Source organism: Lygodium microphyllum, chromosome 21 (assembly GCF_053477565.2).
Source record: "Lygodium microphyllum isolate KBCC chromosome 21, Lygodium_microphyllum_v1.1.10, whole genome shotgun sequence".
NCBI lineage: Eukaryota > Viridiplantae > Streptophyta > Polypodiopsida > Schizaeales > Lygodiaceae > Lygodium > Lygodium microphyllum.
Genome location: NC_141155.1, coordinates 66,490,761 through 66,510,252, shown reverse-complemented (window position 1 = coordinate 66,510,252; position 19,492 = coordinate 66,490,761). Strand labels below are relative to the sequence as shown.

At 44.6% G+C, this 19,492-nt stretch overlaps 1 protein-coding gene across 6 annotated transcripts in view; it reads right to left on the bottom strand.

Annotated features, from left to right (window-relative positions):
* LOC148018095 (Protein kinase superfamily protein) overlaps positions 1 to 19,492 on the bottom strand; it is a 44,207-nt gene that overhangs the window by 8,907 nt on the left and 15,808 nt on the right. For all 6 annotated transcript variants that reach the window (XM_087661348.1, XM_087661349.1, XM_087661346.1 and 3 more), the window contains one exon: positions 18,979 to 19,107. In XM_087661348.1, the coding sequence (XP_087517474.1) occupies positions 18,979 to 19,107 (129 nt within the window). The remainder of the gene's footprint in view (positions 1 to 18,978; positions 19,108 to 19,492) is intronic.

Here is a 19,492-nt window from a genome sequence, read left to right as displayed (position 1 = left end):
GATGCACTTAATTCATTCTAACTTTGAGAAAGAAAAACTTAGAGGAAAACTTGAATAAGGAAATTTTGGGTTTTCCTTATACTTGGCTGATGAGGACAAAGAACTATGAGGTATCAGGTAACAGGGGTAAGGACAATAAGAAAGGTAGGTAGAAATGGGATCAGGGTTTCCATATGGAGGCGGCACCAAAACTTGATAACCCTAACCAACTGTCGTTGGGGCATTGAAACATAATTAGAAGGTCTACTAGGTATAGCCAACTGAGCAAACTATGATAGCGACTAGTCTACATTCAAGAATGCTTGGGAGGGCATCCCATGCGTTGGAAATCCTAAAATTGTGTGAGATGAGGCGAATCTCCCCATTAGATGCATCTACACCACCCATATGTGTGAACATAGAGGTCCTAAAGGTTATACCTATGTTTAAAGAACCCCCCACTGCGATATGAGATATCACTTGTGATGTGTGAAAAGAAGATGTCCATGCAATAGAAGAGAAGGATGGAATGGGTAGCATTTGAAATGTTGAGGGGATTGAATTGAATGGTCATGAAGTGAATAGATTAAATTGATGTTCAAATTTGAATGGTTGAAATTGAAATGTGGACGATCATGAAAAGGAAGAAAAAGATTATATACTAACTTCAAATTGACTTGAGAAACAAAACTTAAAGGAAAAGAGGGAGAAGGAAATTTTACAAAAGGGTTCACTGATTTTTCCTTATACGCACCTCCTCTTGTGTTTACAATAAAGATAACGGTCCTTTCAAACTTGGATGTTATGAATAGATTGAAGAGTTCCTTCTTGTTCTTGATTATCACCAAAATCTTGCAATGAAGTAGAAACAATAGTCGCTAATATAGAAGTTAAAGCAGGTATACTTGACACAACAGTGGATGGAAGAGAAGGGAAAGTAGGCTGGCACTCCCGTCAAAAATAACAAGAATGCTCTGATACCATGTCAAAATAAGTGGTGGTGCAAAGAAACAATAGGGTTTGGGGGGAGTAACACAAGGTGTGTAGGGCAAACACTGAGAGAGAAGAGAAACTCAGAAACAAGAAGAACACGGTGATGATGCGCTAAATCATGCCATGAGAAGAAAAGCTGATATAGCAGAGCCGAAGCTCAAAAGATAACTGCACTGTCCTGTTTGAATCGGGTGACAACACCTGTGGAGAATCTGCACAGTGAAGAGAGAGCGGACTGCAATCCTTTGATGCCATCGGAGATGTGCTCCATATACTAGAATTGATATACAAGGTTACTACAACCGTTGTCAAATCAAAATACAATCATTTGGAAACTAATAGCTCTAATGACCTTAAAAGATCATGTGGACAAAATACAAATTTCACAAACTCGTCTAGCCAAGATCATCACAATGCCATGAGATTCCACTAGTTTTGTACATGTCATTGCATCACAAATAAAAATCAAGTTATCACTCTAGTAACAATGTAACACTCACCAAGGATCCAACCTTCAAACCACAGAGCCAAGCATGCTCTTTAGGGCCAGTACCATAACGGCCCACACTTGTGTTAGAAGGGTTGGCGTCCCATAAAATTGCTCACACCTTGCAAAAGATGACGTACTGGCGAGACAGTAGAGTTTGCAAGGAGGAACACAGAGTGAACTCGGCAAACATGAAGAAGAGAAGACAAGAGAGAAGAAACTCTGATGAATGAAATGATGAAGATCTGAATCATGGAGTGAATGTGATACAAGGGAACAAGGGTTCCATAGCACAAGGAAGATGATGAAAACAGCCACAGACCACAAACCACAATGTCCTTTTCAAGGGGTGTGAGGGCAATGGAGAGGCTGGAGAGAAGAGGTAACGAGCTGAATGAATTAGCCGTGAGGAATGAATGAGAGTGGAGTAGCCTATAAATAGGCCCAGTCAGTCTAGGATAGCATCCCTTTTTGGGGCTGCAAACCCTAAACGCAAAACACAGAAACCCAAAAGAGCAAACTGCGGGTGAAGGGTACAGGGTTTCTCAACACCCCCTCTCAAGCCCAAAAAGGGAAAGAAGAGAAGAGTGAAATGGAGATGGAATGCTACATGCTGAAGAATACTCATGCAGCATGTGCCACTTGGACAATGTCCCTCTTGGGGAAATTGTTCACTTGCCCAAGCACCCTAATACAAAGATGATGAAAACATGCAATGAAGAATAGGAATGCCAGACTTTGTGTGGTGTCGAGAACCATAAGGATATGCCCGTACTCGACCTTGGGTATCATGAGGACATGATTTTTAAAACCTCACTTAACATGTGGATTAATTTTTAATCACATGATTAAGTAAATGTTGCACATGTGATGTGCAACTGGGGTTAAAGTAAATCTAAGAGCTCGGGACCCGAAAAATCACGAGATATCAAAGGCAAAAGTTGCTATAAGTTATATCGCACAAGTACTTGGTGATATCTGGTGCCAGTTGTTAACCTAGGTTATTCATTTGGCAATAAATGTCAGTTGGTGACACTAGAGAAGTGGTGTTTAATGGTATCTAACATCAATCTGATGGTCAAAGATGGCGCAGAGACACTCGGGAATGGAAGTTGCCTAGCCAATTTAATTATTGGCCAGTCATATTATTTTTCAGGGCACCAAAATAATTATTAAATTGATTTTCAGTATTTAAATACTGAAAATTAATATTTAATTATGGATAATACTGAAAAAAACCATTTGGGAAGGCTGCCACTTGTCAAAAATGCCCATGCAAAACTAAAAAACGTCTTTAGAGACTGGAGAGAGGCATTTTTAGTGTATCCAGCCTGTAAGAGAGGAAGGAGATGCTGCTGGTCTAATTTTGCAGCCATTAGAGGACCTTCTGAGGCAGCCAAGGGCAAGAGAAGACCAATCAACAGCAGGTGACAGCATCTACAGGTTGTTGAGACAAGACAGCAGCAATAAATGACTGTTTTTCTTCAGTTCTTTGCATCTGCAAGCTATTGTGGCAGGGCAGCAGTTGCATTTGACTGATTTTCAGTCATTCTTTGTGACAAAATTCTAAATTTTCTCTCTCTACAGCTTTCTCTCTCATCTCCCAACCATTTCGAAGCCTTGCTCTGAAGATCTCAACATTTGGACCCTTGGAGGCTAAGAAATTGTAAATTTTGCTGCTGTAAACCCTAATTTACAACAGAAATTTGTCAGAGTGCAGCAGTGCGGAAGCGTAGGACTGAGAGAGAGAGAACGCAGAGAGAGAAGAGAGAGAAAGAGACAGTGGACGATGAAGATCTGCTGTATAAAGAATGCTGAATACAAAGATATGCAGATATATACACGGGCGCAGTGCGCTGGACTGCGTGTCTCCACCTCGACAATGCAACCTGCTGTCCGTCCGCTGCAGTCTGCATTGTCTGCTGTCTGAAATCTGCGAACAGAGACGGAATCTGCGCGTGTCACCGGTCTGTAATCTGCGAGCAGAGAAGTGTGTCAGACTGCTGAGAATGTTGGGTATAAATAGCCAAAAAACCGGGGGAAATAGGGCGCCAGAAATGGCCAGGCGGCTGCATGCAGCCGACTGGCTGCTGCAGGTCGGACTGCCACGTGGCAGTCCGACTGTGCAGTCCGACTGCCAGTCCGACTGCACCAGCCTGCTGCCCCTGATCAGGCTATGACCTGATCTCTAACACCCCCTCTCAGAGCCTGGGCAGGGCAGAAGCCTGAGGGATCTGGAATGTCGCCGAAGTAGAGTCTGAGGAAGCGCCTTCGTAAACAAATCCGCAAGATTGTCCTCCGTCTTGCAGTACTCCACAGTGATGGTCTCATCCAGAAGCTTTTCGCGGATGAAGTGGTACTGGATCTCGATGTGCTTTGTCCGGGCATGAAAAACAGGGTTCCTTGCCAAGGCAATGCAACTCTCATTGTCACATCGCAACAAAGTAGGACGAGTCTGGGGGCACCCAAGCTCCTCCAATAATCGCCGAAGCCACACAACCTCGCATGTGGTGGAAGACGCAGCCCGATACTCCGCCTCAGTAGACGAAAGGGCTACCGTGGGCTGCTTCTTGCTACTCCATGAAATAACACCTGCACCCAAAGTAAAACAGTAACCTGTAGTAGACCGCCTGTGGTCCACGTCACCGGCCCAATCCGAGTCGCTCCAACCTGCAAGTACAAGATTTGAACCATCTGTGCCTGCGGGGTAATGAATCCCTAAATCAGACGTCCCCCTCAAATACCGAAGTATCCTCTGAGCAACCTGCCAATGCACCGTCTTAGGTTCACTCATGAACCCTGCCAAGAGCCCAACAGCAAAACATAGATCAACCCTCGTGTTGAGAAGCCAAATCAAGGACCCAATCAATTGTCGATAGCGGGACGCATCCGCCAAAGGAGAAGCTGAATGGGAAGTGGCCTTCCAGTTCGGATCCATAGGAGTAGAGAGGGCCCGACAATCCTCCATCTCAAAAGACACCAAGAGCTCCTGTACATATCTCTGTTGAGAGATAAAGATCCCCCTCTGAGACTGATAAATCTCATGGCCCAAAAAGAAATGGAGTAGACCCAAGTCCGTCATCTCGAACGTCCGATGTAAAGCTGACTTTGTCTCTTGGACCTGCTGTGCATCATCACCTGTGACAATCAAATCATCAACATATAAGACAAACAGCACACAACCATCCTCGGAAGTGTGAACATATAGCTGCGGATCGGCCTTGGACCGCCGATATCCCAACTGAGATTGGAGGAACGAATCAATCTTCTCGTTCCATGCACGCGGAGCCTGCTTGAGGCCATACAAGGCCTTCTTCAACCTGTAGACTTTCCCATCTGAAGATCCAAAGCCAGGAGGCTGCTCAACATAGATCTCCTCCTTCAAATCACCATTAAGGAAGGCGGACTTCACATCCAACTGATAAACAGGCCATCTCCTATGGCCAGCCAAAGCAAGAACAGCTCTAATGGTCGCCATAGGAGCTGTGGGGGCAAAAGTGTCATGACAGTCAATCCCGGGGCGCTGTGCAAAACCTTTAGCAATAAGGCGAGCCTTGTGCTTATCCAAAGTACCATCGCTTAGGTATTTGGTCTTGAAGACCCACTTGACTCCAATCACCTTCTCCTTCGGGGGGCGAGGCACAAGTGACCAAGTGTCATTCCTCTCAATAGCCTCCAACTCGGCTTCCATAGCTTTCTTCCATGGGGCGGACTTTAAAGCCTCCTTCACAGAGGTGGACTCTCGATCCTGCATAACACGGGTCATCAAACAATAGTTGGAGCAAACAAGCTCCGTAGAATGTGCCTAGTGCCTCCGTGACCGCCGCGGACCATACTGCGGTCCCTACTCCTCAGGAACCCCCTCGATCCCTGAATCACGGAGTGTGTCACGAGCCCAGCGGGGAGGAGGTCGAACCTCCCCTCGTCTTTCTCCATCAGCAGAAGACTCTGGAATATCCACCGGCGGTAACTCGTCAGAGGTGTCCGGTGGAACAGTAGACTTTGTGTCAGAAACAGAATCATAATCAAAAGGCACAGGCTCCAGTGGAACTGTCGAAGGAGCCCAACTCTCCCCTGGATCTCCAAGAACGGGATGCTCCTCACCCGTTGAAGTAGCCGGAATCTCCACAAACCGCACATCACGGCTAGTGTACACATCCCGCTTGACAGGATCATACAGTCGGTAGCCTTGGGACTGGGAGCTGTAGCCAACAAATACCTATTTTCGGGAAGCTGCTTCAAATTTATCACGATGAGCCTTGGGGATGTGAACATAGACATCACACCCAAAGACCCGAAAGTAAGAAACATCTGGCTTCGTCCCAAAATAAGCCTCAAATGGGGTCATCCCTTCCACGGCCGAAGTAGGGGATCGATTAAGGATGTGGACAACAGTAGCCACAGCCTCGGCCCACAGAACCTGAGGGGTCTGTCGGTGCTCCATCATGGTGCGCGCCATCTCGATCACACTGCGGTTCTTCCGTTCAAGAATACCATTTTCTTGAGGAGTGTTGGTATTGGCAAACTCCTGGTGAATTCCTCTATCTGCACAAAACCGAGCAAACTCATTAGACACAAATTCACCTCCCTTGTCGGATCGCAAGGTCTTCAACTTCCGGCCTGATCAGTTCTCCTCAAAGAGAAGCCAATCCTTGAAGTGCGAGAAAGCTTCGGACTTTAGTGCCAAAAAGTAGATCCATGTCATCCTGTTGTAGTCATCCACGATCAGCATGAAGTACGAGCTCCCACGCAGGGACTCATTCCTCATAGGGCCACATAGATCCGTAGATACTAGCTCCATCGGTGAAGTAGACCACCGCGAAGCTGTGTGGGGAATGGCATCCCTATGCTGTTTCCCCCGTATGCAGGAGACACATGGCTGTTGGCTCACCACTATATCCGGCAACCCTCGAACAAGCTGTCCACGTTACGCCCTCCGAAGATAGTCATAGTTCAGGTGACCAAACCGAGCATGCCATAACTCTGACTGTGACTGAGAGGTAAGAAGAAGAGTAGAGAGGGCGGTGGAAGACTTCAGTTTGTAAATGCCGTTCTCCTCATATCCGGATGAGAGAACCTTCCTCGACCCACGATCAAGGACTCGCACCGTAGTACTGTCAAACTCCACCAGAAGACCAAGGGAGCAAATCTTATGAACTGAAAGGAGATGGTACCCTAATCCTGGTACATGCAAAACCTCTGAGGTATAGGTACCACCTCGTCCATCCGGAATAAGCTGCATTTTACCCTGACCTGCAATAGATACTGAAGAGCTGTCTCCAATGAGAATCTGCCCACGCGAGGGTCGCAGCTGGGCAACACCATCTGATAAAGGAGTCATGTGCCGTGAGGCACCACTATCAACAATCCACTCTCGAGCCTGGAGAGCCGTCATCGCAGCATCAGAAGCATTCGGTGAAGCGTCCTCAATGACAGCTAGATGAAGAAATGCAGCTGATGAGGGTGCAGCCACCGCTCCAGAATCCTTGGTGTCCTTCTTCTTGGTGTCCTTTGTATCTTTGTCAGGGCAATCCTTCTTCCAATGGCCAGTCTTTCCACAAATATGGCATGTGGAGTCTTTGCCCTTGTCCTTCTTGGACTTGTTATCCCCCTTCTTCTTCTTTTGGTCCTTCCCCTTCTTCTAAGAGGCTTGACCTGTCAGCGCCTCCGACTTGGAAGCATTCTGTCCCTTTAACTGTTCCTCTTGGTCCAAGACCATAGGAACCAACTCTTCCCACCGAAGAGTAGACTCTCGCCCCGAAGCAATAAGGGCAGAGTAAAATGTACCGAATCGTGGCGGCAACTGGGACAATAGTGTGATTGCCATGTTTTCGGAGGAAATCGGCTTTCCCGCATTTTGAACCTGCATCTGTAGCTGCCTTAGCTTGTTAATGTGCTCCCGTAGCGAAGAAGACTTATTTGCGGACAAGGTCCGCATTTGTACCTCCAAAGAAACCCGCTTCATTAGGGTCATCCGATTGTACATCTGATCAAGCTCCAGCCATATCTCCCGATCCACCGTCAAGTGCTCGATGTGAGCGATCACGGCTGTAGTGCATGATAGAAAGAGAAAGGATCGAATCCTGGCATTCAGTTTGTCCCAATGAGACTGGGCCTTGGCCAACTCTGCACGAGCATCGGAAGAGAGTTTGGACTCATCTCTTACCGAGGGCCGGTCAATCTCCTCCTGTACCAGCTCCGCCAAATCATAGGACTCAAGAATGGCCAACATCATGACGCGCCAAATGCGGTAGTTGTCGCCGTCGAGCTTCTGATCTGTGGGAAGAGCCGATAAGACAGGCACCTTCCGGTCCATAATCGCCTGGAACTCCAAGTCAATCTCTGTAGACATCTTCACCTGCAATGCCTTCACAAACGCAAAAGCAGCCCCCTCTGACTAGGAAAACTCAGCCTGCTAAGGCTCTTCTACGTCCTGATCCTTCTTCACCCGCCGGAGGCGATGAAGAAAGCAAAACCTGCACTTGTAGGCTGAAAACTCAAACTTCCTCTGCGTCAAACAGCAGTAAACAGCAGCAAATCCACCACCTGTACTCCTTTCCTGTGCGCCCACACTCGTTTCAGCCTTGTTCCAAGGCGCAGCCCTCCTGTCTGCCCTTAAACGCAAAAAACGCAAATTTGTGTCACGATGGAAACTCCTCTTCAGGTTGCTTCTGCGCTCAGTCAGCCCTCAAACACTGCTCTGATACCATGTCAGAGTGCAGCGGTGCGGAAGCGTAGGACTGAGAGAGAGAGAACGCAGAGAGAGAAGAGAGAGAAAGAGACAGTGGACGATGAAGATCTGCTGTATAAAGAATGCTGAATACAAAGATATGCAGATATATACACGGGCGCAGTGCGCTGGACTGCGTATCTCCACCTCGACGATGCAACCTGCTGTCCACCTCGAAGTCCGCTGCAGTCTGCACTGTCTGCTGTCTGAAATCTGCGAACAGAGACGGAATCTGCGCGTGTCACCGGTCTGTAATCTGCGAGCAGAGAAGTGTGTCAGACTGCTGAGAATGTTGGGTATAAATAGCCGAAAAACCGGGGGAAATAGGGCGCCAGAAATGGCCAGGCGGCTGCATTAAATGCAGCCGACTGGCTGCTGCAGGTCGGACTGCCACGTGGCAGTCCAACTGCACCAGCCTGCTGCCCCTGATCAGGCTATGACCTGATCTCTAACAAAATTAGGGTTTAGCAGTAGCCTTGGGAAGCGTGCCACAAATTGGAAGCTCCAAGACTTGGATTTAACAAGACTAAAGGTGAATTTCAGCTAAATTCAGGTGGAGGACTAGCCAGCCATTGAATTTGGGGCATTTCCATCGTCTATGAAGTGGTGAAGGCCAATTAAGTGCCCGAATCAAGGGGCAAAATAGATTGAAAACTTGCTGGTCACTTTGAACAGCAAGAGTAGTTTGGATTGCGAAGGAAATCGAGAGAATCCCATTGTAAATCAACTTCTTCTTCAATAAAGCTAAAGAAATACCGAAAGGGGCGCCAATTTTGGGACCAATCGGGTGTGCATTGTCCAAGATCAGTAGGTGAATTTATATTTTCAGATTTGTATTAATTGTTTTCTGTTGTAATAAAGTTATAATTAGGGATTTACCACCCATCCACGGAAGGAAGGCTAGTTACATCGGGAGTTGGCTCCATGCTGACCAAGTAACCAAGGCAAGAAGAAGAGGAGGAAGAAGATGTAGAGGATCCCTAAGATCCAAGATTTCCACCTAAAAGGTAACTTGCAGTAAAGAACAGTAGACAGAGTGAACGGAAGAACCCGAAACTCAACCTCAAGAGAAAAGCCACTAGCTCCGTGTATCCATGCAAGAAGGAATATGAAGGCCTCGTCACCAAGTCACAGCTTAACCTCCAAGGCCCCAATCTAGGTAGATCCTCAAGATCCTGGGAATCAATAGGTGAGATGACCGCTGGAAGGAAGCCACCCCATCCAAGAGTAGAAAAAGGTAAAAGGCCTCTGCCAAGGTGTGGGGAGGACTGAGCGGTGGGTGGGGACCCCTTGTGAAACTAGAGGAATAGGAATCCCCTCTGAAGTCACAATAGATGTAGATGCCCCCTCGGAGGGCAAAGAAAGATCATCCCCCTCTAAGGTAGATAGGGAATCCAAAAACTTATGGATCACAGATCTGAAATGTCTGAAGGTGAAGGAAGTGCTACCGATCGTGCTAAAGAAGGTATCTAGGGTGGTGAAGAACTCCCAGAGGTGGCCTATCGAACTTGAGTAAGCGAGGGTGAAGGATGGGGCTTAGACTGAGCAATGAGTGGGCAACAATAGCTTCTTCTCAATAAAGTGGACCGGGAAGCCGAAGAAGAGGAAGGAGTTGAATAGTCACTGTCTCTCGAAGGAGCGGACGGATGAGGAGACGATATCAAACAATCACTGTCTCTCGATGGAGCGAACTGCAGAACCGCGGACCATGGTAACCATTGTACCCAAAAATAGATGGGAGAAGACTACTACCGGCATTGCGACGATCTCCAGGAGATTGTAGCACCAATCAATCCTCCATGTGCTCGTAAGGACTTAGTACGCATCGGATGAGTCTCATTGCCTTGAGCATAGTACTTTGATAGCCGATGCAGAACGATCTTTGTGGCCCAAAAAGGAGAGGTGGCACAAGGAGTGTCTGGTGGAAGACGCATATACTCCAAGGGGATAGGGAGCAAAGGTCAAAGTCAGAAATCATCGGTGGTATGTCTAGTGATACCATAGTAGAAGCACCTAGTAGTCTGGTCATCTATTGGTAAAGAAGCCATGGATTCCAGTGTGCCTTGCTAAAGAAGGAAGAGATCAGCCACAAACCATGAACTGCAATGTTCGCCTCAAGGGCACGGAGGACAATGAAAGGGTTGGAAGTGAGCTGCTAGTGGGAGGAGGATGCGACCAACAGTAAGAGATTGCAAGCAATAGAAAAATGCATGTAAGGAGAGAGAAAGACTAAAAACGCAGACTATAGGAGAGAGAAAATCTATTGCGACACGCTGAGGAGAGAAAAACAGCAGCGACAACAAGGAGGAGAGAGAAAGACTTAAAACGCAAGAAAAACCAATAACAGCAATCAATATGCTGAAATCAGCTCCGAACAATATGTGGTAGGCTGGAAACAGGCGCCAGACTGTTGTAGACAGCAATGGTCAGCTTGGACAACGATGTTCTCCGCGTTCGGGGTGTGGGCAATAAGCTAAAATACCTGAAATCTGCAAAAACGAGATTGTTTTTTGAATGGAGAGAGATTAGCAACAATCGCTCTGCTGTAAATAGCTGCAAACTGCAAGTGGAAGGCTAGAAACAAGCGCCAGACTGTAGATGACAGCAAGGGACAACTGAGACTGCAATGTCCTCCGCGAAAGGGGTGTGGGCAACAAGCTAAAAACACCTGAAACTTGCAAAAACGAGATTTTGATGCAGCGAAAGAAGAAGAGAAGTGGATGCCGAACCCGACACCGGTCGTTGCCGCCACTAGAGTGGGGATCTTTGCTATTATTTGAGCAGATCCAGCTCTAATGCCATGTCAGAAGATGACATACCAACGAGATAGTAGGGTTTGCGGGGAGGAACACGGAGTGAACTCGGCAAACATGGAGAAGAGAAGAGAAGAGAGAAAAAACTCTGATGAATGGAATGATGAAGATCTGAATCATGGAGCGAATGTGATACAAGGGAACAAGGGTACCGTAGCACACGGAAGATGATGAAGACAACCACAAACCACGAAACACAATGTCCTCCTCAAGGGGTGTGAGGGCAATGGAGAGGCTGGAGTGAAGAGGTGATGGACCGAATGAATCAGCCGTGAGGAATGAATGAGAGAGTGACCTATAAATAGGCACAATCAATCTAGGATGCCACCCCTTTTTAGGGCTGCAAACCCTAAAAGTAAAATGCGGAAACGCAAAAACGCAAACTGCAAGATCCTTATGTGTTGTCATATGTTTATGTCCCTAGAGTCCAAGTGTGGTGATCATACCAAAGGTGGCACAAACTGTTGAGATATCGAGCTCCACTCGTGATATGCCAGGGTGACCGTTATGCATTTATGTCACCGACTTGTCAGTTGCAGATGCGGTTGGTACACCGCCCATGAATAATAGCTAGATGACAGCTATCCTTATCTACTCTAGTTCGTGGCTCAGTTAGTATGCCACCTTAGTTAGTTGAGTTTGGTTTTTGACCCATATATAGGGTTCTTCTATTTCTATGTACTTGAGTTCTTTTTGGCTTACACAACTAAGAAGAGGAAAACTGTTTTCAGCCTCCACCTTTGTGTGTATTCCCCCATTGTGCAAGCAAGAAAGCTTTTCTCCCACAATCTTGACATGGTATCAGAGCCTTGTTCGTGGTAAGGAGCTCAAAAAAGCAAACCAAGCTCGCGGTGTTCTGGTAAGAGGACCAGTGTTGCTTTCATTTTTCTGTTTTGGGAGCAAGTCTCTGCAGGTAGCACAGCCGGAAAGTGCAAGAGTGCATTGTCTCAGATTAAGACGCCCTTCGCGGTGTAGCAAGAGGGCAGTATATGCTGCGGAAAGAGCTTTAGCCCTTGGTTGCTCTGTTTTTTTTATTTGAGGCCATTTCGGGTCCTGTTTTGGAGGCGGAAGTTTTCTGCACGCACTCAGGAAAATGCCCAGTTTTATGTTGTGCGACCACTGTTCTACAGGTCGGTGAAAAGTTACTGTAGAAATTGCATCGTATGCCTGTGCGCAAAGACATTGGAAGTTACAGAATCATCCTTGTTGCCTGTTGATGCAAAATCGTCACTAGGAAGTGATTGTGTGGTCAATACCACTTTCGTCAGTTTTGCAGATTTGCCCTTGTGAAGCTGAAGCTGTGTGCTTTACAGTGATAGAATTTTTTGCAGTGTTCTGTAATGGCGTCTGATTCTCTTTCACAGATTGTCACTGAAAAGCTTGACAAGAACAACTTTCAAGCATGGAAGTTTAGAATGACGAATTTCCTTATGGGAAAAGAATATTGGGAATTCGTTGCAGGAAATGAGGAAGAACCAGTTCTTCTTGATGTTCCCAATCAACAGCAAATGCAGACATTTAAAGCATGGCATGAGAGAGCCAGGAAAGTTATGTACTGGCTGTCTATCAACATTTCAGACTCTATGATTGTGCATATTCAAGATGCAAGTACGCCAAAGGAGGCATGGGATACTTTGTAAAAAATGTATAGCACAAATACGCAAGCCAGGAAAATGCAGCTCAAGCAAGAGTTGCACAATGTGCAAAGAGAAAATATGAGCATCAATGACTACCACATGAAGGTGAAGAAGATTGCAGATGCACTTGCTTCCATCGGGTCGCCAGTGGAAAATGATGATTTAGTTTCTGTGACCTTGAATGGTCTAGAAAAGGATTATGCACAGTTCCGAACATCTATTTCCGTCCGTGAAAGATTTCCTGATTTTGAGGAGTTGATTGCTCTTCTAATTTCTGAGGAGCAGAGAAATGGTGGTGCATCTTCTTCAGGAGGAACTTCAAAAGAAGCTGTCTTCTACTCAAATGCTAGAAGAGGTAGAGGCAGAGGTAGAGGAGGCCGATCTGAAGGCCGTGGTAGAAATCAGAATATGCAGCAAACTCAAGAAAACCAGTCCTATGGAGGAGGACGTGGTAACTCTAGAGGCAGGGGGAGCCAAAGAGGTCGTGGTGGATGCCAAAGAGGCCAAAATGCAAACAGTAATGTTAAATGCTACTACTGTGGTAAATGGGTCATATGGCTAAAGACTGCTATAAAAAGCAGAATGACATCATGAATGGAAAATTGCAACAAGGGAATTATGCATCTTCTAGTACACAGGGTAATGACAGAAATGAGCATTTGTTTATGGTGCAGCACATGAACAATTCTGTGACAAGTGCAGAAGAAAGCAAGGATGTATGGTATGTTGACTCAGGTGCATCAAACCACATGACAGGTCATACAGAATGGATGGAGGATGCAAGGAAAATGGAAAAACCAGGATTTGTGGAGACTGGTGATGATACTGCACATCCTATTGTATAGATTGGAAAAATTCATTTGTCTATGCAGGATGGCAAAAAGAAATACCTGTCGGATGTATTTCATGTCCCGAATATCACCAAGAACCTGGTTTCTGTTGGTCAAATGGTTAAGCAGGGCTTGCAGGCCAGATTTAATCCTCATGGATGCTTTGTTGAGGATATGAAAAATAAAGGTCGCTTGATAGCAAAAGGAAAGAAGAAGGGCAGAATGTTTACGTTGGATGCAGACATGTCTGAATTGAGTGCAGCAATGTTTGCACATGGAACCGGTGTAGTTGCAGATATTGATATCTGGCATAAACGCATTGGTCATGTTAATATACAGCAACTTAAATCAATGCAGGCCCAAAATATTGTTGCAGGATTGCCTAAATTCAAGATTGCAGAAATGCATAAGGTATGTGAAGCCTGCCAATTTGGAAAACAGGCAAGGAAGCCATTTCCTAGACATGTTCAAGAGAGTAATAAGCCATTGGAATTAATCTACTCTGATGTGTGGACTACTAAAGCTGCATCTCTTGGAGGCTGTCATTATTTTGTCACTTTTATTGATGACTATAGCAGAAAAGTTTGGGTGTATTTTATGAAAAAGAAAAGTGAAGTTTTTGGGCATTTCAAAACTCTTAAAGCTATGGTTGAAAAAGAAACAGGCCTGCAAATAAAATGCCTAAGGTCAGATGGAGAGGGAGAATACCTCTCAAATGAGTTTGCAAGGTTTCTGCAGGAGCATGGCATAAAGCAGCAATATTCATGCAGTCATACTCCACAACAAAATGGAATTGCAGAAAGGAAAAACAAGCATATTGGAGAGGTATCTCGTGCCATGCTCAATGAAAAAGACCTGCCAGATTTTTATTGGGCTGAGACAGTTGCTACAGCAGTCTACATAATGAACAGGACTCCCACTGCAGCAATACATGGGATGACTCCAGAGAAGAGGTATACTGGTAGGAAACCAGATATTTCTCATTTGAAAATTTTTTGTTGCATTGCCTATGTTCATGTGCCAGATGAGTTGAGATCCAAATTGGATCCAAAAGCTGAGAAGTGCATCTTTATTGGTTACTCTTTGCAACAGAAAGGGTATAGATGCTATAACCCTTCTACTCGTAAGTTTACAGTGAGCAGAGATGTTTTTGATAAGATGAGTAGCTGGTATAAACCAGTAAATGTGATTGATGATGTAGATGTACAAAATGGTAATGCTGCACAGAATTCACAGCAGCAGTCACAAAATATTAGTGGACCTGGAACGTCCTCTAGCAGTGATTCACATTCTTCGCCATGGACAGGCAAATTGAGATCAAGAGAATCTTCTCAAAGAAATACAGATAGTGGTATGCAGGTATCACGAAAAGGAAAAGAGAAGGTAGATCAGCCCATGTTTGATGTGAATGCAGGTCACTCTTATGTGTATGGTGAATCCAGTGGCTCAAAACAGAGCATTGATGATGAGTTGGGTATTCCTTCTATTGTTACACCTGGAGTAAGGAAGACCAGGGATGTTTTGAGAGCACCTGGGAGTGAACCTACTTTGCGCAGGTCTACCAGAGCTAGGTATCCTGTGGATAGGCTGAAATATGATGGATTTACAGCCATTCACTATGCATATATGGTCAAAGTGATACAGGAACCAGAACCCACTTCTTTTGAGCAAGCCATGGGAAAAGAAAAATGGGAGAAAGCCATGGATGAAGAAATGGATGCCTTGGAAGCAAATGCTACATGGGAATTGGTACCTTTGCCTAAAGATAAGCATGCAATTGGTTGTAAGTGGGTTTATAAGGTGAAACACAATGCAGATGGTTCTGTGAATAGATACAAGGCAAGATTAGTAGTCAAGGGGTATGCACAAACATATGGCATTGATTATGAAGAAACATTCAGTCCGGTTGCAAGAATGGCAACCGTAAGAGCAGTCATTGCTATGGCTGCATCAAAGGGATGGTCTTTACATCAGATGGATGTAAAGAATGCATTCTTGCATGGTGATTTGCAAGAAGAGGTCTATATGGAGCAGCCACCAGGTTATGTGCATGCTGTTTATCCTGAGTTTGTTTGCAGGTTGAAGAAAGCCTTGTATGGCTTGAAGCAAGCACCTAGAGCATGGTCTAACAAGATAGGACAGTATCTTGTCACTATTGGCTTTTAGATTTCCAAGGCAGATTTCTCACTTTATGTGAGAAAAACAGAGAAAGGTATTATGCTACTTGTCATTTATGTTGATGATTTGATTATGACAGGTGACAATGATGAAGATATCCTTCATGTGAAAATGCTATTGAAGCAGAAGTTTGAGATGAAGGATTTGGAAGAACTGCGTTATTTCTTGGACATTGAGGTGATTAGATCACCAAGTGGGATACGGCTCTTGCAGAGGCAGTATGGATTGGACATGCTGTCCAAATATGGGATAACAGGTTGTAAGCCTATTTCAGTTCCTTTAGAGCAGAATGTGAAGCTGAGCGCAGATGCAGGTGAGCTTCTGGAAGACCCTACTATGTACAGACGCATAGTAGGAAGTTTGATTTATATGACTATTACCAGGCCAGATTTGAGCTATGCTGTTGGATTGGTAAGTCAGTTTATGCAGGCTCCAAGAAAACCGCATTTGGATGCGGCTAGACGCATCATACTCAGGTATGTGAAGTCCACATTGCAGTATGAACTACTTTATGAGACTGGGGTTCAGATACAGTTGCATGGATACACTGATGCTGATTAGGCTGGTAGTATTTCTGATAGACGATCTACCAGTGGATATGTGTTCTCTTTTGGGAGTGTTGCAGTCACTTGGAGCAGCAAGAAATAGCCTACAGTTGCCTTGTCAAGCACAGAGGCTGAGTACAGGGGTGCAACAATGGCTGCATGTGAGGTAGCTTGGTTGCATAAGCTACTTTATGATATGCATCAGCCTACAGAAGGGCCAGTTGTCATTTATTGTGATAACATGAGTAGTATACACTTGGCAAATAACCCAGTCTATCATGCTAGAACAAAGCACATTGAGGTGCATTATCACTATGTGCGGGAGAGGGTTTTACTAGGTCTTATTGATCTAGTTTATGTCAGCACAGAGGATCAGGTAGCTGACATATTTACGAAGGCATTGGGCACAGAGAAGCTGCGCAAGTTCAGAGACCTACTTGGTGTGCAGGAATTGGGATTGAGCTCGAGGGGGAGTGTTGAGATATCGAGCTCCACTTGTGATATGCCAAGGTGACCGTTATGCATTTATGTCACCGACTTGTCAATTACAAATGCGGTTGGTACACCGCCCATGAATAATAGCTAGATGACAGCTATCCTTATCTACTCTAGTTCGTGGCTCAGTTAGTATGCCACCTTAGTTAGTTGAGTTTGGTTTTTGACCCATATATAGGGTTCTTCTATTTCTATGTACTTGAGTTCTTTTTGGCTTACACAACTAAGAAGAGGAAAACTGTTTTCAGCCTCCGCCTTTGTGTGTATTCCCCCATTGTGCAAGCAAGAAAGCTACAAGTGAGACTCCTTCCTTCTCTCCCACAATCTTGACACATAGTCTTATTTATAGGACTCCTTGACCAACCTAGCCTAAGGGTGTGTTCATATAAAGTCATTTCATGACCCAAGGCTGTAACTAATGCTGCAAGTGCCCATTTTGGAGGTTTGAGGATGTAACACACATGCTAAGCTAGCATGGACACTTGATTCCATGCAAGTTAGATGCAACTGCTCCAGAAGCTTGTATCTTCAATCACATTGTCTTCAAATGGCATGGCTGTGATTAAATTGGGACAAGTAGACATAGAAAGTTAACTCTGCATTTGAAAGTCCTGCTTCAGCGAAAGTGCTTGGCTGGAGTTTAAGTGCAATGATCATAGCAAAGGAGCCCGTAAGTCCTATTTATTTAACTTCTTAACCAACCTAGCCTAAGGGCACATTTAAACCTATTCATTTTATGACACAAGGCAGCAACTAATGCTGCAAGTGCCTATTCTAGATGTCCAAGGGCATAACACATAGGCTAACTAAGCACCATTAGTTGAATCCATGCAAGACAAATGTTAAATGTTCCAAAAGCTCATGTCTTCATTCACAATGTCTTAAGCTGGCATGGATCTGATAAAATTGTGATAGATAGATACGTTCACAATGCCCTTTGAAAGTTGTGGTTTAGCCAAAGTCCTTAGCTGGAATAATTAAATTGTAGGGCATATCATAAATGATATCCTATGAAGTTTGACAAGGCATACTTCTTAATAGGACACTATGTAAAGAGAGGTCTTTTTGCAGGGAGTAAATGTTGGTTATGTAGCCTAAAACTTAGATCTGCTGGCCACTTTGGAAGATGCATTCACTGTTCATTAAAAAGTTATTTGGTGGAGTTCAATGGCCTATTCCTTCTTCCATTCCAAATCATGAGCTGACCCAACTCATGGCTGACAAAGGCATACAAAAGGACTTGATTCCAAAGGAGGTGGCTTTTCATTGATATAAAAGGACTCACACAGAAATAAGCTTCAGTACCTGTTCAAGTTTTATCTAGTGCCAGATGTGGCCTGGCTTGATGAGAGGCAGTTTTGCAAAGACACTGTAACTTTGGACGAGGCGATGCATCTGGGAACATCCACAATTAGGCAGGGAGTTGGATCCACCCATCAAATGCCCATTACACACACAGTCTTGACATAATAAAAATTAAAAAGTACACGACAGCAGAAAGACAAATGGGAGAGCAGACAGGATTGATGATATACTAGCTGGACTACCACATGGCATGTTGTTTGCATCATTGAACTCATAAAATGAAGCCTGGCTGACAGAAACTTACACCAACATTTGTGTAAGTGTTTGGACTGATTGATGCTTGTAACAACAAGGCGTAGAAACTTGGATAGACAATGATATAGTTAAACTCAATAAAGGACAAAATGTGTTATATGGATAGGTGCCCAACTAAGATTATCAAAAACTATGTTAGGATGAACCAGTAGTATTCCACCATTGATACTATGTATTGATGAGTCTAAATCATGGCTTCTGTCTGATTTTATTACTTAGCCTAAATTGAAGGATTCTTCTATGATTAAACGTGAGAAAAATTATGTCCTACCCCTTCTGATGGTGCTGCTTGATTATCAAGAGATATCACTGCTGCCTAATTAATAGAGTCAGGCAATATGCTACAAGAGAAACGATGTGTTCCACAAACCAAAAACCCCTGCCACCCCTTTTTTTTTCCTGCCAGGAAGTCTCTTCCCTCAAGTTTTTTTTTTTTTTAACATGACACAAAAATAGGTTCTGGTATCAAGGATGACTCAAAAATTGCAAACAAGTATAATAAACTGATCATTGAATATTACAGATACCCTCATCAAATTTTTCCTGGAATCTGGATACATGAGTGACCCCTTCATGAATCCCAACAAGAAATGAGATTTGAAAACAAAGCTTGAACCTCATCAACGCACTTCTCAATAGATTAGGATGTACTAGAGTAGGTTTGCACATACCTGTTCTTCAAGCTCGTTCAATACTGATAACGTGTCAAATTTAATATCAAATCGTCGCACAAAAGCATCAAATGCTTTCAGATTTCTAATGTCGGTCATCATCAACTCCTCGACACCAGGATGTTGTACCTAAAAAGGAATGTCAACCTTAATGAATCTCTCTCTCTCTCTCTCTCTCTCTCTCTCTCTCTCTCTCTCTCTCGTACACCACCGTAGCTTCTCTGCAAAGTATATCACGGATTATCTTTTAGTGCATCATAGGATGAGGACGGTCTAGTAGTAGAGCACTTCTCACATGCATGTGACATACTAGCACCCATACTGCCACAAATGTTCAATAGGGCCGTTTGCAAGGGATTCCCTGAGATTTGGTCAAACCGTACCACAGTTCCACTAATTAAAAGCAATGATCCTTTGATCCCTAACAACTATAGGACCATTATGGTTGGCCACACATTTGCCAAAATATATGGATCCATATTGGAACATAAACTTAGTGCATGGGCTGAGCAGA